The sequence below is a fragment of the Osmia lignaria genome, chromosome 10, assembly GCF_051020975.1.
Source record: "Osmia lignaria lignaria isolate PbOS001 chromosome 10, iyOsmLign1, whole genome shotgun sequence".
Taxonomy (NCBI): domain Eukaryota; kingdom Metazoa; phylum Arthropoda; class Insecta; order Hymenoptera; family Megachilidae; genus Osmia; species Osmia lignaria.
In genome coordinates, this window is record NC_135041.1 from 8,515,920 (window position 1) to 8,541,772 (window position 25,853).

Here is a 25,853-nt window from a genome sequence, read left to right on the forward strand (position 1 = left end):
TTATATTTGTGAGTACGTATTAGTAAGTATGTATGTATGTACATATGTTTAAGTCGGTCAATTGACTAGCAAGTATGTTTTCGTCTGGGGTGATCACGTACGCATCTGCACGCACCTACCATAAATCAGTGTTTATTTTTAGTAAAGACTTGGAAGATTTTCGGAAATATTTGTAAATAAACGCGATTATACCCAAAAAATGTAGAATATTATCTTTTGATTGAAATGTGAAAAATCATTTGAAGCAATATATACATAGAAGCTCTGAATATCGCTGTATTAAACTACCTGTTTATACGGTGTAAAACTCAGACGTAAATATATTCGACAGATCCACGAGCTTCGGTAAAATTCGTTTACTTGGCTTTTAAGTGTGCGAATCTGTCACAGTATATAAATCAACTTATAACACGAATCACATAATAGAGATAAAACAAACATACATGTATAAATACCGAAAGTAAATATAGCTTTTTAACGAGGTGTTTTCTTTAATCAAATAAAAACAAAATATTTCAGATTTAATAATAGCGCGAAACTTACGACTATTAAAACAATCAACTTCCCAAGTAGAACTACTACATATTTTGTACTTTCTATTGTTCTGTTTCAATTATTTATAAAAACTTTGATTACTTTTAATTATAAAAGCTAGATGCTATAAAGAACAAAGGTCTAGAAATATATTTCATACACTACGAGGAATATTAAGTAAATTGTGTATATATCGTGTATACGAGCCCCGGTATTGTGAAACAGCGTGGTGGTTTTTTAAAGTTTCTTTTAGAAAACGTATACTGATTGTGTAAGATGCATATTGCATGCAAATGTTTAAACGTGTCCATAAAATCCAGGGGCACTGAACTACAAAAGGTCAACATTAATGATATTGAATTGACACCTGAAGAACAGAATGATGGCTTTTTTCATCAGGTGAGACTTTTTTTCCTGCAAAATTTTATTTACAAATGATGTAATTTTTTATAATTTATAGTTATACATATAATTAATAAAGTAATTCATAATGTTTAATGTATACTCGCTGTAATAGAAAAATTGCTTTTTGTTCAACTAGAATCTTTCAACTATATCAGAGCTTGAAGGTATTACCAAGGAACAGCCAGGTTTAGTGGAAATAAGAAATGTAGGATCATGGGTTATTCACCGTTGTTATAATTGTTCTATGTATACACATGCTGTTCATAGAGACTATGGTGCTGCCTTAGTTCTTATTAATACCGATATTGTTGTGAGTATAATATATAATTTTGTACTTTTACATATACTTTTGTTATATCATTAATTTTATTGTAGACTTCACCAGAAGAAATCAATAAATTAAGGTCTAATCCAGATTATAGTCCAGTGTTTAGAATAATAATTGCTCACAATACTTTGGATGAACTTGACTATCTGCAACAACCTACCAAATTTTCTGGTAAATTTAGATTAAAATTTAATAACAAATACGGATGTATTCAATTCTTCTTAAGTATATAAATTGCTTATCTTATGTTACCTTAGTGTCACAGTTACCGAATAATATACAAATGGCTTTGGGTGGTCTTCAACAGCAACTTGAGGAAGCTGTTCAACAGCAATCTGCTGAAATAGAAAATAAAATTCGTGCTTTTACAACAGAACAATATCAATTATTAGAGCAGTTCCGTGAAAGAGCTCATAACGAACATAGATTATTAACAAGGTATTGTTTAATGACAAAGTTGTACTTAAGATTTGTTTTGATTTTTCTTTCTAATATGCAGGTTTTTTATTTCAGGTTAATATGTAAAGGAGAAGAAACAAATAGATTAACAAATAATATAGAAACTCCTCCTACAACCCCAGAGAATTTTACAACCAATTTAACTACCTCTACAACAAATACAGTAAATACATCACAAGTAATATCAAATGAAACAAAAGTGATTACTGGTCCTAATATTAAACAGAAATCTGGTGCTAAATATTTTTTAAGTACACTTGTTGTAAGTTTATATTTAGGGAAATATTCGTTAAAAATTATAAACATGCATTATAATATTTACATAATATTTTACAGAATGGTAACATAGATAAAAAAGACAAATTATATATATGTACTAAGGACCCAACCAGTTTTGACACAGAAGCTTTGTTTCCTTTGGAAGGAGTGGAAGACGCTATTCCTAATGATCAAGTTCAATCTTCAGAAGAAGGGTCTGATACAGATGGTTAGCTTATATGTTTCAATGTTCATGATTATTCATATATTTAACATATTTAAATAATACTATTGACAATTGCATTTAGATTCAGGTCAAGATGAAGGAATTCACATGCCAAGAGGACAAAGAGGTGGACATCCTACATTAGCTAAGTCATTACCAGTTAGCGTTCCATCTTTTCCTTCATTTGTACGTAGAACAGTTCAGGATCAAGATGATGACCAGGTATTATTCTTTTTTCCTACAGTTTAAATTACCTCTATTATTAGGTTTATAATATACATTACTATACGCATTGCATACGTGCATATTACATACATACATTTATTTTTTATTGAAAAGAATAAAACGCTATTTCAGCTGTCAAGAGATCCACATGATCCACATAATATTCGAGCTTCGATTAAGGCTCTAGCTAAGAGTGTTCATGGTGATACAGTATTTGGAGATTTACCACGTCCTCGATTCTCTACTCAAATCTGACTTCATGAGAATTTCAAAGAAAGAGAATAAGTTTATGTTAAAAAAAAATGATTACACATATAAAGTACCTATTATCTATAATTGTCTTTCAGTTAATGTTACAAGCGATTAATGTAAGCTAGTGGTTCTCAAACTTTTTTGTCTGGCGGCACACTGAAATCATTAAACAAAATTCACGGTACTCCTATTATTATTATTATTATTTTTTGCTTTTTACAGTTAGTAAAGATACGATTGCTTTTTACATATGAACAATTTAAAATTACGCTGCACCCTTGTGGCGTACTTGCGGTATCCAGTTTAAGAACCACTGATGTAACAAATGCAGACTAAACATAGAAACTACGAAAATATTGATACTTCGCATGCTTTGAATATATTTTAGATTAACAAACTATTTCGAATTGGAATTTTGTTAGTTTGTTGAATTATAAACGAAAGAAATTTTCATACCTGCCTATATTTGAGGCTATATTGTATACATAAATATGCTACATATATATTTGTTACTAATCGTGTAATGTGTGTAGAAAATACAAAATTGTTTATTATTAAAATAAGACTGCGGAATAGGTGATTGGGAAATACGCAATGAAAATCTCAAATGTTAAAACTACTATTAACGTGACGCATTTGCGTTCCTTGTGTCCAAGGCGATCACTATATGTATGTCATCGCTACCTGATCGGCATTCGTTATTCTTTCTGCATGAAGCAGAATCTTCTCTTCTCAGACACGCTCGAAAATTGTAATTTAAAAGACTTTAAAAATCAACGCAACATGAGATTTATGATGCCATATCTGAAATAAAATCGCACTAGAAACAAGTTAAGGGGCAAGGAAAGTTTTTTTTATGTATCAATTAGTAATTAAGCTATTAAAGTGATAATTGTTTTCTAATAATAATTATTTTTACAGTGTATCATTATTATTAGATGAAAAAAACATTTTAAATTGTCATAAATTCAGTAACAAATAACGTACTTCTTTAAATGATTTGCAAATTTTTTGAATTAAAAGAAGGTGTGTACTATTTTGTTCAAAAAGTGCAATGTTTTTGTTTCTGTTTACTACGTGATTTATTGCCTTGAATAGTTGCCGACTTTCGGTATGATTATAAATGAAGTTGAAATTACTATACTCTTGTTTGCAGGAAATGTTTTTTCATTTGTAAATCGTTTCTGTAAAACTGTATAAGATCATTCTAATATACAAGTATGTATGTTGATACACAAAAATGTATGTAAAACATATTATTTTTTAATAATTAAAAACGGATATAAAAAGAAGTTTACGTACGTTTTTGTACAAATATGTTCCAATAAATTTTTTTACTTTACTTTTATATTTTGAATTTACTTTAAATCACTCACTGTATTATCTTTTTTATAGATTTATGTAATTAGTTTCCTAGAATTTATAACTTTTGTACTAATTAATATAGTATCATGTGATAAACTGATTACAGATTAGAAATAATGAATTAGTACAAAAAAATATGTGGCTTTTCTAATCATGTAATGCACGATTACAAAAATATTCACGAATGTTTTATTGATTAAGGTATAAAATTTAAGTGCTTCGAGAATGTAAAAATTAACTGACGAAAAATAAAATGTTGCTTTGTAAAAATGATAAAAGAAGAAGTTTACTTGAATTGTAAACAATGTGTTTAGTATAAATTTATTCACACCACAAAATTTGATATATTTGTTATTATATTTTATATACAGGAACATACAAAAAAGTAACGTTAAAAAATAGATCGTTAGATTCAATACATTATAAAAATTTATTTTATTTTTAAGACAGTTCAAGATTAATAACATACCGGTGGTTCATGAAAGTATACTGTATGTTTGTACAATATCAAATGTCGTGTAACTGAATTACAGACTCTTTAAATGATCTTTTCTCCCTGATTGTGATTAATTATAAACAATACTGCGGTATACGATACGTATATTTATTTAGACAGGGCTATAAATTAAATAATTTCAGTTTGCAATGGACATTCGTATGTGCAGCTTACGGCTTTTGTAAACATAATTTAAATATTATTAATGATTGATTGCAGCTTTATTTTTTGCTGCAAGTTCCATTTGTGCAGCGGCTACAGATTTCATACCCTCTTGCACAGCAGATAAGTTTGCTTTCCAAGCTGCAAGTAAATCACGTAATTGCATCCATTGTGGTCGACCAAATGTTCTATGCATGGTACTTGAAATAAGAACTTTACGACCTGCTTGATCCATACGAGCTCTAACGAGTTTCGTCTTTAATACTGAAAGAATAAAGGAATTCTTTTTTGTCTTAATACAAATAATAAACAAAATAAATTCAATGTATAATATAAATGTTGGATACTTCGATAGCTTAGTAAAAACCAATTTTACTAAGCCAGTACAGATTCTTTTTATATACCCTGTATACAATGTCTCCATTTTGATAACTGAATTTGGAGTGCTTCTTTTTGTTCACAGGGTAAATGTTATGTAATGGAACGTCAGAATTTTAACTGCACTATATTCGATATTACTAAGAACTTGAAAACGTTATTTTAACAACTTACCATCAATAATAAAACTTTCTACTTCATCCTCATTAATTTGCAATTCTTCTTGAATTGTGTCAAATGACATTTCAGGATTTGTTTCTGCCAATTGCATGAATGTAAGTAATCTCATCTTTTTCATGTTTTGTTCATGATTCAATCCTAAAAATACAGTGTATATTGATGATACCATGATATATATTTTTCATGAACTTACTACATACCAAGTTGATGTTCTACAAATTCTTTATGATGTTGATAGAAATGTAGATACGCAGGTAATTTGTCTTGAACAAAGACTAGGAGCAGATCGTGAATAAGTTCTCCTTCTAAGAATCTTACAGGTTTTAATGCTAATAGTGGATCAAGTAGGAATGTATTTGGGTCTGCCAGTGCAGCTAAAATACAACGTTGTGCATCTTCCCTGGCAGCAGAAGCATTTTCAGCTGTATAAGTGCCTAAAAGTTCTACCATAACTGCAGCAGCTTGTTCCCTATTAGGGTAATTTTTTATCTAAATATCATTATTATATAATATATAATGTATGGTATAAGAAATTCTATTTACCCTTGTTTACAACTTAGAAGTACTTCATGAAGTAGCCGAAGTAACTTTTGCATTTGTTCATTTGATGGTGGAAATGATGCAAATTGTTGCTTCAACTGATCTATTCCGCTATATACTGCTTTTACTTGATCAACATTGCGAGCAATTTGAACTAAATGATAATAGACATGATATCTCATGGGAGAATCGTCTGACAAAGATTGAAACAATAGCCATAACCTGAAAACATATTGAATTATTATATACTGTGACAAAAATATTTCAAAACATTTTTATAAACTTACGCTTTTAAACATACTAATCCAAGTTTATATCCAGGTGCTTTTGTTAACTTTTCACAAAATGCTAATATTAAATTTTCAGCCCTTTCAGTAGGAATCTGAAATAAAATATTGAAATTTATTTCAAGGCTTTAAGTTACACAAATGTATTCTACTTTAGAATTTTTAAAGCTATGATACATACCACTATCATAATAGATACAATGTCATTTAAAACAGTTTCTATTTCATTTTCATTTCCTTCTTTGAAACAAGCTTCACACACACCAATAATTTTGTGTAAATCATCTTCTATACCTTTAGGAGATTTTTCTTCACTTATTTCGGCACCCAAGCTTTTAAAATACACCCTTAGTTCTTGTGCCTGTAACAAAACATACGATGTAGAATATTTATTTTAAGAATACACTTTTATTCATATTAAAATAAAATATTAGTAAAAGAAACATATATCTGAAAAATTAATGTAACCTATACCCTACGGCAGATTGTAATAAACCAGTTTATAATGTATTACAAGTATCTTATGAATAACATTATAAAAATTTAATTATTTAATATAATGTAATTACTACTTACCTGATCCTCTAAGGGCAATTCCATAAAAATAGGTGGAACCTGCATTTTGATAAGTACCACCACGTTTCTAGCAAACCCTACCTTAAAAAAGAGTAAAGTATATGTATATATAAGTATGTATTTAGATACAATGACTACAAATTCAAAGATGTCCAGCCACATAGAAAATATGACATTTAATGGGATTGCGGTATATTTCCATTAATTTTAAATAATAAAAAAAAGGATCCTTTTATTACAATTTTTTACAAAATGTTTTTGCTGCTTACATTATTATTTACATATGTTAATGTGTTAATAATATTAGTAACAATAATCGTATAAATATTCCTTTTTCAAATACAGCGCTGTATTTCACATCGATTCTGATTTCCGTAAAGAAAGGTTAGTCCTTTTCCGGGTGGGTAGCATATCGAGCAAAATGGGTATGTATTGAATGTTGGAATTATATTATTTTTAAAACTGATAGATGTAAATAACAAAGTTTGTAATGTTTAAATCGTTTTCGTAATACATGTAGTTATAATATTTTTAAATATCCAATAATAAAATACCTATTGGCTTTATTTTATATCACGTTACGTTTAACACAACGTGGTTATGTGTATGCAGTTTTATGTAGGAATTATACAAACTGTAGTAGAATTATGACAATTATTTTAGTTGTAGCTGTAATTAACAACATTTTTCAATTTGTCATTAATGTAGTGTACAAATAATAGCATAAAAATGCAAAGATATGACAATTAAATTTCATACATAACGTTTTGAACATGTAGGTAAACCTCGTGGTCTTCGTACTGCACGTAAGCATGTAAACCACAGGCGTGATCAACGATGGAACGATAAAGACTACAAGAAGGCTCACTTGGGAACAAGGTGGAAGGCCAATCCATTTGGTGGTGCTTCCCATGCTAAGGGTATTGTTTTAGAAAAAGTGTATGTATTTAATAATAGTAACGTTTCAAACTCGTTTTTATGTGAATATGCTAATTCAATAATTTTATTTTGCAGAGGTGTGGAAGCTAAGCAGCCAAACTCTGCTATTCGTAAATGTGTGAGAGTGCAGCTTATCAAAAATGGTAAAAAGATCACAGCTTTCGTACCTCGTGATGGTTGCTTAAACAATATTGAAGAAAACGACGAAGTCTTGGTGGCAGGATTCGGTCGTAAGGGTCATGCCGTGGGTGATATTCCGGGAGTCCGATTTAAAGTAGTAAAAGTTGCTAATGTTTCACTACTTGCATTGTACAAAGAAAAGAAAGAACGACCCCGGTCGTAAATTCATTGTCATGTATTTCCAATACATCTATACAAATTTTTAAATAAACTAGTATTTTATTTATACCTTCAAATACCTGTATTTTTATGGCTATAAAAAAAAATACAAAATTACAGAAACGATAATATTGAAAATCAGTAATTATTTGTAACATTTAAAATTTCCTCAGTAGCTACAGCAGTCTCTTCAACAATTTCACTTAATGATGTATTTATTTTGCTTATTTCCTTTGGTATACTTGCATTACATATTTCTTCCTTTGCTTGCAGAAACTGAAAATCCGTTTAGAATAAAAAGGGATTAGCATAGGTAAAAATATTATGTTAATTATTTTATAACAGAAATATATGAAAATATAAAACCTGTGTTAAAGATAAAAAATTAGAATATATGTTTTCTATATCAGCATCCATGGAATACAAATTACTTCTTGTACTTTTTGTTTTAAGCATTGGCCATGATCCAATATTTGAAAAAGCTTCTATGAAATTTTCTTTCTCTGTGTTAAATATTGAAGTTTGCTCTTCCTCATTGTTCTCTTCTCTTTTAATCTGTCGTATTAAAATTTATACTTTTATGTACTCCCAAAAATAGTTTTAAATGAAATTTTTACCTCTGTCGGATGTTCTTCTAGATGTTCCTTTTCTAATTTACAACTGGAAGATTCATCCAACTGCTTTTGTAAATTATCAAAATACTCCAGAGCTTCAGAATAACTTAACTTTGGTTTAACAATAGATGTTAGTGCACTTAGATCTTCATTAATATAGACCTAATTCAAAATATTATTATATGTATATACTTAAACTAAATATTGTGTATATTTATATTCAAACTTCTTAAAGACTTTTACATACATTTAATATATCATCAATGGATTCTTTTTCTTCATACTCAATATCAGATGATTCAATAAACATACACTTTATAAAATCTAATAATAATCTTAAAGTAGAAAGTTCATCTTCCAACTTACAATTTCCCTATAAAATAAGTTTTATTGTTTTTCTATGTAAATAATTTAAAAGAGCTTAAATATAACCAGTAACATACCAGTAATAAATTTTTGTCAGTGCAAATTCCAATTTCAGAATAACATTTGAATAATTCCGCTAAAAAATATAATAAAATATTTGTCATAAAATGTAATGTATTTGTTTATTGATAATGTAAAAGATACCTTCTAAAATATCGCCTTTTAATTTTTGTAATTTAGTAGCTATTTCCGGAGATTTCTCAGTCAAAATCCAAGATAATAATGAAATTCTACTTTCTCCACTAAGAATCATTGAATATACATTTTGAGCTACTGTTGTTGTAATTTTAGGATATCGTATTTTTACTAAAGTATTATAAATATCCGACATTAATTCTTCTGTGTTATTCATTGTTGAAGTAATCTGTTTTTGTATATATCACTTTTTGTATTTTATTTCTCAACTTACTTATAATTCTAATTTTTACAACAAACAGTTACTTCTCATTTTAATTTTTGTAGCATGTTGTAACATTAACTATACAATGAACTCAGAAAGATGACAAGATAATATGTATCTATACCGCAGTTCACCAGAGTCCATAACTGCGAAAAGACCAGTTTTCGTTCTTCGCGCATCTCTAGTACGCATCTTCGCCCTGATTGGCGATACTCCCAAACGAAGTGGAAAGCGATTAGCAGAGAGCTCGCTGCGTTCCCCCACCATTTTCCAACCTGCGCGTCGCAGTTATGGACTCTGGTGAACTGCGGTATACAAACGAAGGGTGGAAGGTAGAATAATTTTGTATTTACTTATTTCTTGTTAACTATTTATGCTCATAATTTATATATGTATCTAATAGTATCAATGTAAAAGCATCGCTTTTTAAAGTTAGGTTATGTACTGCACAAACTATACATATGTATATATAGTACTGCAAAACTATATTATTAATAAATCTTTATTTTGTTACTTCTATTACTCATAAAAGAGTATTTATCTATCAGTTTATTTCTTCCGGGATTACAGCAATTACAAAATATTTTAAAAAGTTATCAGGTTACTTCTTACATAATGTACACATTAATAACTTCAAAAAAAATGAAAAATTATAGAAATAGTTTCCAGTACCTTTTCGACACTCGTCTCACTTTATTGCCTTTGCCATGGCACGCTTTACACATTCATTCTGCAAATTAAGTTATTTAACTTTCATAATTCAAATTTACACATTTTATGTAAATTGTTCTTATACATCATAATTAACTATATACATTTTAAACTACTAATAAGGCGGCGGCTGATGTTGATAATGTTGCGGTGGTTGACTTAAGTGCCGCTGTAAATGCGTCACTAGTTGAGGAGTTGGTTGTTGTCCACCAGCATTGCCCTGTTGCTGCTGCTGCTGTTGTACTTGTTGTTGCTGTGCTTGCTGCTGCTGTTGTTGCATTGCAAGCATTTGTTGTCTCATGCGCTGCTGATTTATTGCCTGTTGCTTTAATCAAAATGATCACATTACACATTAATTTATAGTATATTACATAACCACAGTTTTACAACCTGCCTGTTGTTAATTTTGTTGTATTGATATACAGCGATTTTAACAACTAATCTAACGAGCTTACTTGTTGGAACTGTTGATTTTGTTGCAACCCAACGCTGGCAGTACCTACTCCTGTCACCCCAACTGTACCAGGTTTTCCACTAGTTTGTCTGTAAGGTGGTGCTGGCTGATTTTGAACACCGCCGGCCATTGGACCCATTGTATTCATAGTAACATTTGGAGCCTGAAATACAATATAATATTATAATACAATAGTTATTTTTCTTTTTTTTTCTTTAAGTAGTACCTGAAGGTATGGTGGCCTGGTAGCTCCAGGTTGTAATCTTTGTGGAATATATTCTTGTCCTCTTTGAGGTCCCATTATTTGTTGTTGATTGGTAAACATCATGTTCTGTTGTTGATTCATTAAACCCTGTTGCTGTTGCTGCTGTTGCAATAATTGTTGTTGCTGCTGTGCTTGTTGAGGTGCTTGCTGTTGTTGTTGCTGCTGTTGTTGCTGCGGTATCATTTGCTGACCTCCATATCCTGCATAATTTTGATTCATTCCTACAAAAAAATATTGTATATAAAAGATCCGAATAGTTCCTATGCAAGAAAATAAATTGTAAATGATAATTACCTTGTTGCATTCCAGTGTAAATTCCTTGTTGCTGTGGCTGTTGTTGTTGCTGTTGCGAAGCGAACATTCCCTGTTGCGGATTGATGTTTGGAGCTCCATGCTGGGCTCTTAATTGCTGCCTGATAAATTGTTGTCTTTGCATACCTTGGAAACCTGATCCACCGACAGGTGCAGCATTTGGTTGTTGCTGAGAACTTATTAACTGATTATTCGGTAATCGTAAACGTAACATATGAGAAAGAGCCTGTTTTGACTGATTGTTCATGCCAGGTCTATCATATCTTGGTCCAACTGGAGTTGGTGGTAATTGCTGACCGTATCCATATTGTTGTGCTGGCGCGTGAGTTTGTTGATTAGCATACCATGCTTGCTGATGTTGAGGTGGTTGACCAGTAAACATTCCAGGTTGTTGAGAAACAGGTACTTGTTGATTTCCAAATGCTATCTGTTGTAATTGGTTTGCTGGTTGCTACATAACATACGCATAACATTGAAAAAAAAAACTGAAAATGCATAATTCAATAAATATTGAAATTTAGTAAGAACCTGAATTTGTTGCGATACAGGTGTAGTAGGCGTAGCTGCTCCTTTATTTCTCCTGTGCCTTTTAGATTTCATAGCTTTCCCTTTGCCATTGGTAACAGCAGTACCGATTGCATTACCACCAACGCTACTTGGTACTCTTCCAGGAGAATCAATACTCATTGGAGTATCAGCCTTTCCAGGCTCAGATTCCTTTTTGTCTGGCTCTAAATCTTCTGCGGGTAACGGTGGTGGATCTAAATAATGGCTAGGTGGTCTAATCTGACTGTGAGTATGGTAACGTAGAAGCTTATGCGCATTTTGGTACGTGAGAGGTTTACGTTCCAATCTGACTGCTCTAAACCAAGCCCAAGATATTGGTGCTGGATTTTTATGACCTTCCAGTACTTCCCAAGCAGATACCCTTTGAGAATCACACACTTGCAAGCCCTGTTTTTTATCGATACTGTCGAATCCAGCTATCTTATTGCCCTTCGTGTCTGTTAGACATCCGACTGGTTCACACGTAATGACTTCCATCGTCAATTTCGGTAAAGGTAACAATTGTCTAACGTATTTAATACTTGGAGAATTTCTATCACCAAGTTCTTTTTTTAATTTTTTCATCAAATTTTGATAATGTTTCTTATTCTCATCTTTTTCAGATTGTGAATCGGAGACTAGGGTAGAGTGTATTAGGGTTGCTAACATATCTATGACAGTAGTGAATAATTCAAAATTATTATTTAAATCTATAACGCCGTAGCTAACTAATTGAACTAAGAGAATAGCCCAGTCAGTGGTAGCAGTTGTATTCCTTTGTATCGTGTCGAAAACTCCACCAACAAGACTAAATCTTAATTGTAATGCATCCTGTAACACCTCTCTAGTTTTAGGATCTTCAGTAGCAAAGTTTTTCTCTTCTTTAGTAATATTCAAAAACTGCGTCAGCTGTGAATGTAGTGACATTAGTAAACCTTCCCTTTGATCATCTTGGCCTTTAAGACAAGTTAGTACTAGCGAGAGGAATGGTTGATGATTGAAGAGCGACGGTGATTTTGATCTACTTCTTTCACGACCGGCAGCTGTTTTCGACCAATTACCAGATTCCAGTACTTGACCAGCTACTTTGAGAACTCGACCTTGCACCGCACTTGGTAACTTTGAAACAAGCGGCGCAACTAACCATATGGAACCAGATCTTTTGTCTGATTTACTGGACATTGTATTTAATTGGAAAACGTCGATTGCAGCTTTAGCGACAGTATCTAACCACTGTGAAAGGTCGCTCGATCCTGGGGGAAACTGTTTGTACATAAGTTGCAAATCGAGCCACGACATTCTTAAGCTCCATTGCTCTAGATTTTCCAAGATGTTCGTTATGTGAGTTTTTTGGTCGATAAATGCGTCTATGGAAGTCTCTGGATAACAGATCATATGGAGTAATCGTTGAGCTTGCCGAGGCGTTAACATATTATCAAGTAACATGTCAGGATGACAAAGTTCTTCTGGATTTTGTAAACACCTCTCTAGTACCCATTCTTGGCTACAGATTTGTCTTAAAACGTGCTGTGCGAAATCTGATAATCCTTTAACATTTTCGGTAGTCATTCCAGCACTGCTATTAGACGAAGACATCGCTAAGTCAAGTCCTAAGTCATCGCCACCTCCTAGAATGTCACTGGTACCTAAGATATGACTGATAGATAATTCACTTGATCCACCAGTGTTCACACCAACACCAACACCAACACTAGCTGGTCCACCTGCTTTGTTAGAATGATTCATCGGTACGTCTGGTTTCTTTGGCGGTTGCTTACCGGCTGTTGCATCAGCAACAACGAGGATAGCTTTAAGAACTGCTAACACCGGACCAACTCTGATGTTGTTATGAGCAGCTGCCAGTAAGTGTCTATCACAACTTAATTTTATACTGTAACCCCTGGAGTTTCCATTCGGTAAGGGGTGAGGGCTTGTACTCACAGAATACAAAGCTGGTTGAGGACATTCGACTGTTTTAAAAAGACGTAAAAGCAAATGACACGTTAAACGTGCTCCAGCTTCAGCTTCCATGTCTGCGTCTCCACGACCCTCGTTACAAGCTTTAACTAAGGATGGCAGTGCTATGTGCACAACAAAATCTTCTAAAGAAAAGCAGTGTCTTGCTGCAAAAATAAAATACTATTAAAAGGCAGACCTATCCTGGTTCCTCCATAGTTACACCAATGATTGTAACATAAAATTATTATCAAACATAAAATACTTACCAATTAAAATTGATGTGAACACAGCTAGAGAATTGTGTATGCTTAAATCTTGTACATCAACTTGATTTAGAACATCAATATAAAATGCAGAACTGCCCGAAGAACAACAGAGTGCCATAAGGACACCTAGCCACTCGGCATTAAGAGCATTGCAACAAGCTGTTAATTCTGCGCACGTTATCGCAATATCGTTTAGTTTATCATTATCTGTTTCACTACAAACTGCAACAATTGCGTTGCAAACAAAACTATAACGATTCGCCGGTGTCTCGTTTAATTGTCTAGCCCATTGTGGTTCGATTTTTCCTCCCCGCCTTGGGCTAGTAAAAACATCCACCATAAATTGTGAATTATATACATGACTCGATGTAGTCGGTTGCAACGTACTGTAAAGGGCTGTTCGAATTTTAGGATAAGCATTACTAAATGCTTCTACTCCGTGCGGCTTTGTTTTTAACAAAGAACAAGACGAGTATAAATCGTACAGATGCGCTAATACACATCGTTCAGCAGAACTGCAATCGCTAGGATTTGATACGTGTTTCACAACTTTACAAAGTAAATCAAATACTGCCGTTGTTTGTTCTGGAGACACTGAAAAAGAATGAAATCAAGTGTAGTTATTGTTTATAAAATTTGAAAATTTGTTTCAATTTCACCTGTCAATACTTACACAATAAACAACAATGATATCTTCTTAATACGCCTACAACATACAGACTTAAACTGGTAGTATAACTTCTAACAAGCTGACTATTTCTAACCGTTAATTGTGCTTCAACTTCGGGTAATTCCTTTAATATCTGAATACAAACGTCTATCAAACCATATATATTTAGAGCTAGTTCCATCAGGTCGAACAAAAAGGCTACATGTTCTTGCACTGGTAAATAAGACGACCCAGCCAATGCAAATGTATTTAACATTTCAATAACCTGAGTGGCGCACTGCCATGTTACTACATGCTGATCAAAATAACTTAGATTCTGAAACTTTAAGGTGATCGCCTCAAAGTTAAATTCACTACGGGAATGTTTTTTTACTTTTCCACCTTCTGCAACATCGATACTAAACTTCTTTCCAAACAATTTACACACTTCTTTTGTCATCTTTTTAACAATGTGCCTAGCCTCGTCTCTAACACGACCTACTCCATATAATAGTACGTGTCGTTGATTACAATCATGTTGACTGCACGTTTCATCCTTTAAACATGACGATGAAAGATTTATAGTACATTTCATTGTATCGTTAAATTTGTATTATATATTAAATTTTGACAATTACCTGAGGTAATGGAAAATGCGTTGTGTATAATAAATGTCTACTATGACTCGATGGCATTTTAGAATCTAATCCCTCTTGGGTTCCATGTCCAGCTAATGCATCTTCTTTAGGACTGTCAGGGGCATCCATACTATTCTGTTGATCTTCTTTAATATGTTGTAACAACTTGTCTAAATCGTCATCAATTTTACTATCGTCGTAATCCATTGTACGTCCGTGATCTGTTACTTCTAACTTCGTTGGTTTTAAATCTATTCCTGGAAACAGGCTGTCTTCGTCAATTGGTTCCCGATTACTCGGTGTTCCGGGTTTGCTAGCCGCAGGACCTAAATAAAACAAGATGAAACTGAGAGAAAATTTAAAATATTAATTAAGAAGATTATAGTGTACCATACCTTGTATAAGGTCTCCTCTAGAAATAAGTGTACACATGTAAGCGTCATGTGAAAAAACATCATGCCTAATTAATTCTGAAAATAAGTGAACCAAATTCGTAAACTGAACTTTTGATTGAGTTGTGGTATTATCTAGTACCGGCGCATCCATGTCCAAAAATTTCATGAGTAATGGTTGAAATATCGGAAGCACAGGCGGACTTCCGTTACTACAGATGCTATCTTTATCATCATTATCATTTGTTTCTCCGGTAACTTCGCTTTGTCTTTTCTCAAGTAATTTCGCAACTGCCATCGCTCTATGTTCTCCCCATCGTTCAGCGCTTACAGCCCACTCGCATAAGATTTCAACTACAGCGGAATCTTGTTGCGGATTGTATTCCGGTTTTGTCTCTCGTTCATTGGTGGTATCTTTTGGCGGTGATGTAAATATTTTACCATATAAAGTATCTAACGAGTTGGTAGAATCCATTCTATCAAAGCTATGCCGATCTAAAGCATCTAACGCAGCCAATACTTTAGTCGTTGTTATACCAGCGCTACTTTGCTGCCATTTATCGCACGACCATTTCCCTTCAGCAGCTTGAGATCTTGCTCGAATGTTTTCTTGAGCGACTTTTAGCTGTTTTAGTGTAGGATTAGTTGTAGTTGCGGGTGGAGATGGTAAAGTTGTCGGAGGACACGGTAAATAATCCAACGGGGAACCATTTAATACTGATGGAGCTTTTCCTTCGCCGACGCTATTCCACACTAATGCTGTGGGACATTCTAAAGTAATAACCTAAACAATAACCAATTTGTTCATGTAGTATGTTAATAAAATAAATTATGACATCTGTTACGCAACAAAAATTTGTTACCTGTATTATTGTTGATAAACTATAAATCACATCTCTGTGATGCGGACATGACAAATAGTCGTTAAAAGCAGCAGTTAATGGATTTTGTACGTGACTAGCAGTGGCAGTGTCTTTTCCACCATTAACTTCGCTTTTAGTTATGGACGGACTTTGCGGATTGCCATTAGTTTCTACATTACTACACATATGCGCCAATTTACGACAACACAGATACGCCAAACGTCTGGCTAATAATTCAGACTGCACAAATTCTTCTAAATATTGTAGCGCTAGTGGCAACAGAAGTTTTAAAATACCATCCTCTAAAGGAGAAGATTTAATTTTGTCTAATAATTCTAAAATCCATTGTAATAATTCTTGCCTATCTAGTAATCCCTCTTCAAACATGTACTTTGCCAATTGTACACAATAATGCCATTGTTTCAATGCTAATTTATGTTCTTCGTTCATGACATTTCCTGTTGTCACTTGATTACTTGAATTTGGTGTAGCTGGCTGATTATTAACAACTCCATTATTATTAGTAGTATTATTATTAACATTACTGTTACTGTTGTTGTTACTGTTGTTGCTTCCAGTACCATTGCTATTACAGGAATTATTTGCTATACCATTGTTGCTAATGCTATTCGTTATATAATTATTTAAATAATAATATTCCTGTAGTTTTGAAAGTTGATCTTTTAAGAACTTTATGAGGGTTCCTGTCCATTCTAAATGAAGGAGCAAAGAAATATTATTAATTAAAACTATGATATATATACATATTAATTCTCATACTTCTTGCTATGATGTATTTTGCATGTACTACAAATCCTTAAATTATGAATTTATTTACCTGTAGTTGGATCAGGCAGCTGCCTCTTTTTTATTTTGGCTTCAGAAACTGCTACTGTATAAGCAGAACTAAGTTTAATGAACCAGGCTGCTCTGAGCATCGGTACTTGATACTCGCAAAGCATCATAAATATTTCTTCCTTTTTATTAAAGTTAGGAGCTTTCTTTGCAAGAGCTATTAATGGTTTACAACCAGACAGATCTTTAAACCATGCCTCTATGCCATTTTTAGTTCTTGCAGTTACTGGCCAGAAGTTATCCTTAGGATTGATCTGTTGCCTCTTTCTTCCTGTGTCCGGCATGGTAGAGAGCTCTTCCTTTTTTGCAAGAATTGCATTGAAATACGCTCCCACTTTAGCAGCGGTGACATTACAATGTCTTGCTGTCCCAAATTCATCTGATAACTGAGGCATCGTTGCAAAGCCATGTTTGACGTTTATAGAACTGAGTTCGTCCTCTTTCTGTTTGGGTTCTTGAGGATAGACGTCAGGCGGCCCTAATCTAGGCCGTTTTAGTGGCCGTTTTTCATACAATATTCCCATCATGGTATAAGGAAATGATCAGAATCAGAATCATAATAAAAAAAAGAACACTTCAAAATTTATAAACTCATTTTTTAAAGTTCCTTACGAGATATAACCTGCGTTAATGACATATTTACAATTACCCAACACCGTAAACGGTAACGCAACGACAGAATGCGACAGAACCACTATGCGTATAGACTAGACTTCCAGGTGGCGCGTTGAAGGCGTAAAAATGTGTCCGGGTAACTATACTTTAAGTTATCGTATTTATTCATTACAGTAAATTAATCTGAATGAACCAAACAAGTAGCTGCATATCTCAACATTCTCAAAATATAACGTAATATTAGTATATACAACTGTAATGCTTTTTAACAGTTTAAGAATTTATGTTCATACTATGCATAAATACCATTAAATGAGGAAATTGTTAACATTTTTAAATAAACAGAATTTGTAAAGCAAAGTAAACTATTTTTACATTTAATTTGTTGGGAAATATGATTGTTAATTCTTTCTAGTATATATTTTAAATTGTCTAATACCAACTATAGCAGAAGCTGAGCTCATACAATGTTGCAACTCCCTAAACCTCGGATTATTCACACGACAACTAAGTTGCTGGCTCGAAATCTCAGATTTTTCATTGGACAACAATACTATTAAGCCCGATACCTCAAATTTCTCATTTAGCAACAATGTTGCGAACAATTAACTCTCGGAATGCGTGTAGCAACAATGTTGCAAGTCCCTTTAAGGAAAATGGTAGTCTAAATTCAATTGGCTTATTTGTTACATCTAAACTGTTCGATCAGACGAATCAGTCTCCCACATCTAATTTTATTTCATTTTCTTCTATCTCCAATGTAAAAAATTGGACTTGGACCGCCATTTTCCCTATAGGGACGCCGAGCGTCATCGAAAGTATATCCCAGTTCACCAGAGTCCATAACTGCGACGCGCAGGTGGGGGAACTTAGCGAGCCTCGAACTCCCACTCCGCTAGTCGCTTAAACCGCGAGTTTAATATACAGGATGAAACAATAGTACGGTTGAATAGGAAGAATACAGAATGATACACGTGAGTAAAAAACCGTGCTACCCATTATACACTCCAAATGATGCACTTTCGCGTAGATGCACCGCATGGAGGCGCCACAGCGACATTGCGCAAGCGTATGGAAGTGGGAATATCGCCAATCAGGGCGAAGATGCGTACTGGAGATGCGCGAAGAACGAAAACTGGTCTTTTCGCAGTTATGGACTCTGACTCTGATGAACTGCAATATATGTACATACATACATACATACATACATACATACATACTATGTACATATGCATGTGTTTGCTGACAACCAAGTTGGTCAAATTGATACTAGTTCAATAAAATTCCTAGAAATTAATCATAGTTACTCGTAAATCGAATTGTAAGAATTATTCGTTATTTGAAGCTTCTTGCTTAGTATTTCGTTTTAATTTATCTTTCTAAATGTTCGGGTGAAAAAAATCAGTTAAATGTTTAGTTTTAAATTTAAGTGTTAATTTTTAAGACTTGTGATAACTGTTTATAAACGGTGACATACGTAGTGACTAATAGAAGCGTTTGTCTACTTGTTGTGCCGATAAAAGCTAAATTATTTTCCATATTTCAGAATTAAATAACAAATGTAAATCATTTGATTGATATCCTTTATTCCGGTAGTTTCCAAACGCGTGTAATAGCAAATATGAACTGTTACTAATCTAAGAAAAAATAAATTTGGTAAGTATATATCTTAACCCTTTCGACCAGCGTTTTTCCTGTTTGGATTTTATCTTTTTTGTTTTATTGCCTAGCTAAAGATTATCCTACACGTTACTATGTTGTTTACTGTCATAGTTGTCAATCAAAGATAGTAGTATATAGTCAAATAAAAAAACATACAATAATGCATACATGTGGCACGTATTGTCATTGACACAGAAAGGGTCAAAAGGGTTAAAAGGAAAGAAAAATGACGTATAGAATATAAATAAATATATCATTGGACATTACTGAGGTTCAATAATTGATGTGAGCAGTAAAATATTATTATATTCCATTGTATTAATAATTGCTGGCAAATTTCAGAGAGCTGGTAAAAGGATATTATATGCTGTACTTTAATTTAATTATTTCATTAAAACAATATAATAAACATGGAAAGTGAAATTATCTGTATTTCATCAGATGATGATGAAAGTATGGAACATGTATGTGTATTGCATATATTATAAGTACTACCAATCAAACACGAAAAAATTGAAAAAGTTATAATTTCCTGATTGTTTTAGAATAAAACTAATAATACAAAATCATCGGTCATCAAACAGACAAAGGATGAGCATTCTTCTTCTATAAAAGAGAGAAGTACCTTGAGTCGAAATGAAATTACGAAAATTAATAAGAAGAAGAGGAAAATATCTGAAGTTATTGACGAAAATGATGCTTGTTTTAAGAACCAAGCAAAAGTGATTATGTGCACAGAGGATAGTATTACTAAACGAGATGCGATAAAAAATTCTGATGAATTACCAACTGTACAGAAGGATAACACGTTATCCTCTGACGAGGATGTAATGTTATTAAAACCAAAGTTAGTTGTAAAAGAAAAAAAATCTATTTTCCTAGAGGAACAAGATATATTTCCCATGTTCATAAGTTTATGTTTGCAAAAAGACCGTTCCGAGGACATGAAAACTGTCGTTAATAAATTAAAAAGACGTTATGAGCATTTGGATCCTACGTATGCTACTTCTGAAACTTTCATAAATTTGTTAAACGAAAAAAGAAATGATATTATGCTTAGCAAAAACAAGTTATATATACATATTGCTGAGGTAATGAACGAAATGAAAAACAATTGTAAAAAAAATTCAGCTTTGTTAACAAATGGCGCAAATTGTGTTACTAATATCAATAAATTGAATACTGGTAACAGTTCGGCTAAGACATTGCGTTCAAGTACGTCACATAATACTGTTAGTGATAATGAAGAAATGCTTACTACAGGTGAGAAAAATGATAAGGATGAAAAAAGAGATGGAAAACATAATTCTCAAAGGAAAATTAGAGTAATATTAAAAGCAATGAGAAAATGTGAAAAGTATATTAAACTACTGGAAGAATCGGAAGTAGATTTTGACCAGGAAAATAATAGTAACTACATTAAATTGGAAAGGTATAAACATCGAATAGTAGAACTTCATCAAATATATTGTGAATGTATTGGAGAAAGTGCTGATGCAGGACGACAATATTTACGACCAAAACACTTCAGTACAACCGGAATTGTTTCTGTAGATCATGCTATTACAAGTTTCATCAATTCCAAAATGTCGAAGAGAAGCAAATTGAAAAAAATTGGCGCTTTTACGAATGCATTAATATTTCCAGATTACCGGGACATCTTAGAGTGTGTTACAAAATGTAATGAAATGAATAATTTAGGTTTGGATAATAAAAAGCAGCAACAGATTGGTGAGTTACAACTGAATATAAATTACAACCGAAATTTATGTATTATAACTGAATTGTAATTTCGCTGTTTATATTTAATATTTGTTATAGCGAAAAAAGCATTTACCGAATTAGGAGAATATTTACAACGTTCTAGACGTAACGATTATTGGGATACATTTTCTTTATTTTTTGAAAACAAAGATGATGATGATCCCGCTTTAAAAGATCGACAGTTAGCGGAAAAATTGATGCAGAATAAACAAGAGGGTGAGAAGAGGTTGGCAAATGTATTTCAGGAGTATGTGAAGAAACAAGAGGAGAAGAACGATCATTCTATTGATTCTGAAACATCATCGGAAAATGAAGAAAATGAAGAAGATTGCACAGAAAATGAAGATATGGATATTAATAATGAAACTGATAACATTAGCGAGGATGGTACAAGTTTGAATAATGATGATAATAAAGCTAGTACAGATGAGGATGAAAATGGTATAGATGGAAGTAAACAATCTGTAAGTAAAATGGATATTAATAATAAACCTAGTGTAAATGAAGTTCAGTATAATGTTATAGAAATACGCGAAAAACAGCAAACAAAATCTAATAATAAATTAAAAGACAATGTTAGTAACAACAACTTAAAAATAAAACAAGTTGATATTGATGAAAATATATCTAAATCTGAACACACACAGTTAATAAAAGAAAATGAAACAATACAATTGTCTGATACAGTGCCACATAATTTAAATACTTCGCCTGGTTTAATACCGTTAACTACATTATCTATGTCAGATAATAAAATTCCTATTGAGAAAGCAAAAGGTTAGTGTACAAATGTACTATTAATAAAGAAGAATTAATCATGAAAGAATGAACAGTGGAATTTAAGGTTTATTATATCTGTGTGTTGTAGAGGATGATTCTAACATTATAAATGAAAAATTAATAAATGAACCGCCATCGGAGGAGGAAAAACCATTGTTACGAGTACGTTCTTTTGCTAAACTTCCTGGGACATGGAAAGACATTCAAGAAAAAGTAGGCCAACTAGATAAAAATAATGATCTTATAGATCTTACACAAGAATCACCAAAACAAAATTCTACTGCTCATCAGCAAGCAAGTATTCAAAGTAAATCTAAGGTACTTCCTACTACGAAAGATAAACGCAAAATGTTAGTAATACCATCAGGTAAACATATAATTAAAGTACAAAATGTCACAAACAATTATATGAGAATTGGTTCTAAAAGCTCAATGGATTTTAATAATAAAGCTAAATTGCAAAAAGAAGTTGTTACATCTTCGTACCAAATAGTAGGTAACAGCAGCAGAACCACTACTATACGCCTACCACCAAATCAAAATTTTAATCGGGAAACGAAGGATAATAATCAGGGAAATAGTTCACAAGCAAAAAAGAAGAATATTATCGTACAGGTACCTCAGGCCGCTCAAATTGTACTTTTACTCGGCAAACAAAAGGAAAAAAGTTTGCAACAGTCAAAAACAAACGTATCTGTGTCACAGTCTAAATGACAGAAACAGAAACTGAAGGTAATTCATCTTGATCATTGTTATGTTAAGTTATTAACAAATGACAGATGACCACTGACTTATGATAAATGTAATAAGTTTTTCAAAATAAACCATTTGTAATTACCAATACTGTATTAGTACATTAGCATGTTACATTGAATAAATTTTTGTATGAATAAAAACATATTTATGGTTTTTGTATGCTAAATATTTTTATTACTTATATGTAAATTGTTGATTTTATTAATTTATTAAACCATGTTATAGTAAAAGTTGGATTACTACCCGAAAATTGGGACCCAAACCGGGCATTATCAAGCGGAAGTGCTTTTTTGGTTCTTAGAAACGGCTTGGGCCGAGCGTTTGAATATTGCTGAACTTAAAAAAAGACAGAGAGCGCAAGAGAAAAAGATTCGAGAATCAATAAAAACTTTTATTGTTGTATTAATATTGTCTCATCGATATTGCAGTTCAGATCAGGTTACACTATTCGCTTGTCCAGCTTCGCAATTCTTCAAGGAGATCCCCTTAGGTGGTGAATTCTCTTGAATGGTTCCCGGGGATGGTAACCGGGTAGTTATCCAATGGATCTGCCCGGGTACTTATCCAACTTTTACTGTATTCAGTATAATTTTTGTCAAAACAAATTCTTCATCTGTAAATTTTTCCACGATATCAAAATGATCGATGTTATCTCGAAGAAAAATATATTGAACGTTATCCACTATTGTAATAAGTTTCTAAAATAAAAATAAACATCATAAATTTCTGTCAGTAGAACATCATCCAGAATAGATAAACCCAATTATTTATTTATCTAGAGTAGTACCTGAGCACATTCTCGTGATTCATTGATAAGCCCTGGTGAATCACATTCTGCAACAGTCACAATAACTTTCACCCCTTGAATTGGTTTATTGTTTTTAGTATCTAAAGTGGTAAAGCTGTACTCCACGATTTCATCTCTAAAATGTACAAAGCAGATTATTAGGAAACAATTTATTAGAATTTTTCAATACTTACTTTGTTAATTTCAAATTGTCATTAATGGTGGTATTAATCAGAGGTTTTAAATTAAATACACCGCCTATTAAAATGACACCTTTTAGTAAATTTAAATATCCACTTTTTGTTATTTTTTCCATCCATAATGGATCAAATAAAAGGCTTGAAGCCAAATGTGCACCAGCACTATGACCAGATATCCAAACGCCCCTGTATGAATTTATTCAATGTTATTATTTTATATTATTTCTTATATACATATATAAATACAGTCGATTTATACGTATATATATATCGTACCGACTTCCAAGAGTTAAAGCATATTTCAATATTTGTTCAATCGCCTTTTTTATTTGTGATATTATATCTCTAAGTTTGACTGAAACACAAAAAGAAAATAAATTGGAACATTATCTTTAAATTTCTATTTAGAGGTAAATAGAAAAGAAAAGGAAATAAATTTACCATTAGGACATAGATCATAGCCAACGGTAATAACTTTAATCCCTTTGCAAATTAAAACAGGAGCCGCGAATGCTGCCATGTCTTTACTACCTTCTTGCCAATAACCTCCGTGAATGAACACAAATATTGGAGCATCTAAAATATCATAAATCTGTCAAGTTAATGATTTTAAATTATTCAAACAATTTTGTACCTTTGGGTAAATCGATTCCATATATGTCATATTTAGTTCGATCCGTTGTTCCGTACGCAACATCCAGTTCACATTTCAAGGTTTTACGAGCATTTTCGGTCACTATAATAATAAATCAATTCAAACGATCGTAAAGTAATTTAATTTTTAAAATTCATACCTTCTTTGGCGAATTTGTAATAGTGTGCCAATACTTCCGCGTGGCCCAATCGTTTGCTCCATTTACTCGGAGTGTAATTAACTTCCTGCTCCTAAAAAAATCATACTTATGTAAAAACAATAAAATTATTAATCAATATAAACTTACGGAAATTGACATCTTCGATCGGCAAGTATAAAAATGGAATTTCAAAAAAAGAATTTTCAACACTAATCAAGCAGTTGCTTTAATAATAAAGATGTTTTCTTCTCTATCGATGGATCACTAAAATTTTAATTTGATTAACAATATTTACAGATGGACAGAAATCTTTTTAGAAAACACGATTTACGATGGATAGTTACAAACTATCAACTGCAATATGTTCTCTAAGTTTCATCTAAGTCATTACATCGTATGCTATTTGAGAGTACTGGGTGGTTGCAGATCGCGCCACTGTTATTATACTTATTACCAACAAACGCGAGTGTATTAGCCACAGTGTACTAGTCTACTGTTTTGCAACAAATCGAACCGATAATGTTACTTATTAATTCAATGATTTTGTATTTTTAAAATAGTTACGAAACAGCAGGTATTTAGCACATCTATATTATACAAATGTATGTATGCCTTTTATTATATTCATCAGATTATTTTGCTTACATAACACCGTTCAACACGAATTTTGTTTTCCAATAGCCATTGGGTGATCGTTGTAGAGCTTCTCATTCTGAACACGAATCCGAAGACCGAATTGCTCTGTTACCCTCAGTTTTCGAAAAACACAAATTTTTGTAAAAACGTGTTGGGGGGGGGGGGGCGCGGAAACTAAAAGCGCTAGGACATTCGCATTGGTCTTAAAAGATAAAGGAGAGGTTCGCGGACATATTGATATATATAGTTATTATATTACGTGATTCTGAATAGATGTAAATGTCGATGAAAGTTTTAAAAACAGCCGACGCACGCATTTCCTACGTATTACTTTTGTTCCTTATCTAGCGCGAATTCTCTATACAGTACCGAATTCTGTAGACATTTCCGAAGAAGAAACTATGGGGGGAAAGTGTTGGAGCAGTATGCAATTCGAGTAAATCGAAAAAATATCTGCCGGTGACGCGTGCACGGCGTTTTGCCGTCAGACGGCCATAGCTCGTTCTCTTCTCATTAAAACGTTTTATTACTACAAATGTGTAAGACATGTATAATACATA

At 32.5% G+C, this 25,853-nt stretch overlaps 7 protein-coding genes across 13 annotated transcripts; 3 read left to right on the top strand and 4 right to left on the bottom strand.

Moving 5' to 3' along the window:
• The first annotated feature begins 60 nt into the window (after positions 1-60).
• Positions 61-2,758, top strand: PRAS40 (Proline-rich Akt substrate 40 kDa). Its single transcript, XM_034337787.2, has 8 exons — positions 61-933; positions 1,076-1,249; positions 1,315-1,438; positions 1,525-1,705; positions 1,781-1,988; positions 2,063-2,213; positions 2,293-2,432; positions 2,568-2,758. Exons 1-8 carry the CDS (start codon positions 811-813, stop codon positions 2,688-2,690), a joined length of 1,224 nt encoding a protein of 407 aa, XP_034193678.1. The 5' UTR covers positions 61-810; the 3' UTR covers positions 2,691-2,758.
• On the bottom strand, positions 1,524-6,830 carry eIF3m (eukaryotic translation initiation factor 3 subunit M). 2 transcript variants are annotated; one of them, XR_013062883.1, is made up of 8 exons: positions 6,672-6,830; positions 6,277-6,456; positions 6,096-6,190; positions 5,812-6,030; positions 5,469-5,737; positions 5,263-5,406; positions 2,530-4,974; positions 1,524-2,448 (listed from the first exon to the last, which is right to left on the bottom strand). XR_013062883.1 is itself a non-coding variant. In XM_034337774.2 (7 exons), the coding sequence occupies exons 1-7, from the start codon at positions 6,714-6,716 to the stop codon at positions 4,751-4,753; spliced, it is 1,176 nt and encodes a 391-aa protein (XP_034193665.1). In that variant the 5' UTR covers positions 6,717-6,830; the 3' UTR covers positions 2,529-4,750. The 2 variants fall into 2 exon arrangements, 1 of the variants encoding a protein (XP_034193665.1); XM_034337774.2 differs by lacking the exon at positions 1,524-2,448 and having other exon boundaries at positions 2,529-4,974.
• A 127-nt stretch (positions 6,831-6,957) lies between these two features.
• RpS23 (ribosomal protein S23) lies at positions 6,958-8,001 on the top strand. Its single transcript, XM_034337901.1, has 3 exons — positions 6,958-7,096; positions 7,451-7,610; positions 7,686-8,001. The coding sequence occupies exons 1-3, from the start codon at positions 7,093-7,095 to the stop codon at positions 7,951-7,953; spliced, it is 432 nt and encodes a 143-aa protein (XP_034193792.1). The 5' UTR covers positions 6,958-7,092; the 3' UTR covers positions 7,954-8,001.
• Positions 7,885-9,491, bottom strand: LOC117610459 (uncharacterized). The gene is made up of 6 exons (XM_034337887.2): positions 9,134-9,491; positions 9,007-9,065; positions 8,811-8,936; positions 8,567-8,725; positions 8,316-8,504; positions 7,885-8,225 (listed from the first exon to the last, which is right to left on the bottom strand). The coding sequence occupies exons 1-6, from the start codon at positions 9,339-9,341 to the stop codon at positions 8,088-8,090; spliced, it is 879 nt and encodes a 292-aa protein (XP_034193778.1). The 5' UTR covers positions 9,342-9,491; the 3' UTR covers positions 7,885-8,087.
• Positions 9,492-9,821: 330 nt separating this feature from the next.
• kto (mediator complex subunit kohtalo) lies at positions 9,822-18,177 on the bottom strand. Its single transcript, XM_034339974.2, has 11 exons — positions 17,283-18,177; positions 16,445-17,157; positions 15,585-16,365; positions 15,190-15,515; positions 14,576-15,107; positions 13,903-14,496; positions 11,660-13,800; positions 11,114-11,582; positions 10,781-11,040; positions 10,556-10,717; positions 9,822-10,425 (listed from the first exon to the last, which is right to left on the bottom strand). Exons 1-11 carry the CDS (start codon positions 17,824-17,826, stop codon positions 10,216-10,218), a joined length of 6,732 nt encoding a protein of 2,243 aa, XP_034195865.1. The 5' UTR covers positions 17,827-18,177; the 3' UTR covers positions 9,822-10,215.
• Positions 18,178-19,199: 1,022 nt separating this feature from the next.
• Daxx (Daxx-like protein) lies at positions 19,200-23,239 on the top strand. 5 transcript variants are annotated; one of them, XM_034339976.2, is made up of 6 exons: positions 19,200-19,570; positions 19,645-20,040; positions 20,122-21,307; positions 21,398-22,117; positions 22,209-22,852; positions 23,102-23,239. In XM_034339976.2, exons 2-5 carry the CDS (start codon positions 19,987-19,989, stop codon positions 22,832-22,834), a joined length of 2,586 nt encoding a protein of 861 aa, XP_034195867.2. In that variant the 5' UTR covers positions 19,200-19,570; positions 19,645-19,986; the 3' UTR covers positions 22,835-22,852; positions 23,102-23,239. The 5 variants fall into 5 exon arrangements, with proteins under 5 accessions (XP_034195867.2, XP_076546608.1, XP_034195871.2 ...); XM_076690493.1 differs by having other exon boundaries at positions 19,645-19,861; positions 19,919-20,040; positions 22,209-23,111; XM_034339980.2 differs by having other exon boundaries at positions 19,645-19,847; positions 19,919-20,040; positions 22,209-23,111.
• A 14-nt stretch (positions 23,240-23,253) lies between these two features.
• On the bottom strand, positions 23,254-25,406 carry KFase (kynurenine formamidase). Of its 2 annotated transcripts, none has more exons than XM_076690495.1 (8): positions 25,303-25,406; positions 24,658-24,748; positions 24,498-24,599; positions 24,305-24,439; positions 24,140-24,218; positions 23,858-24,049; positions 23,664-23,799; positions 23,254-23,574 (listed from the first exon to the last, which is right to left on the bottom strand). In XM_076690495.1, the coding sequence occupies exons 1-8, from the start codon at positions 25,366-25,368 to the stop codon at positions 23,437-23,439; spliced, it is 939 nt and encodes a 312-aa protein (XP_076546610.1). In that variant the 5' UTR covers positions 25,369-25,406; the 3' UTR covers positions 23,254-23,436. The 2 variants fall into 2 exon arrangements, with proteins under 2 accessions (XP_076546610.1, XP_034195876.1); XM_034339985.2 differs by lacking the exon at positions 25,303-25,406 and adding an exon at positions 24,805-24,921.
• Positions 25,407-25,853: the final 447 nt, after the last annotated feature.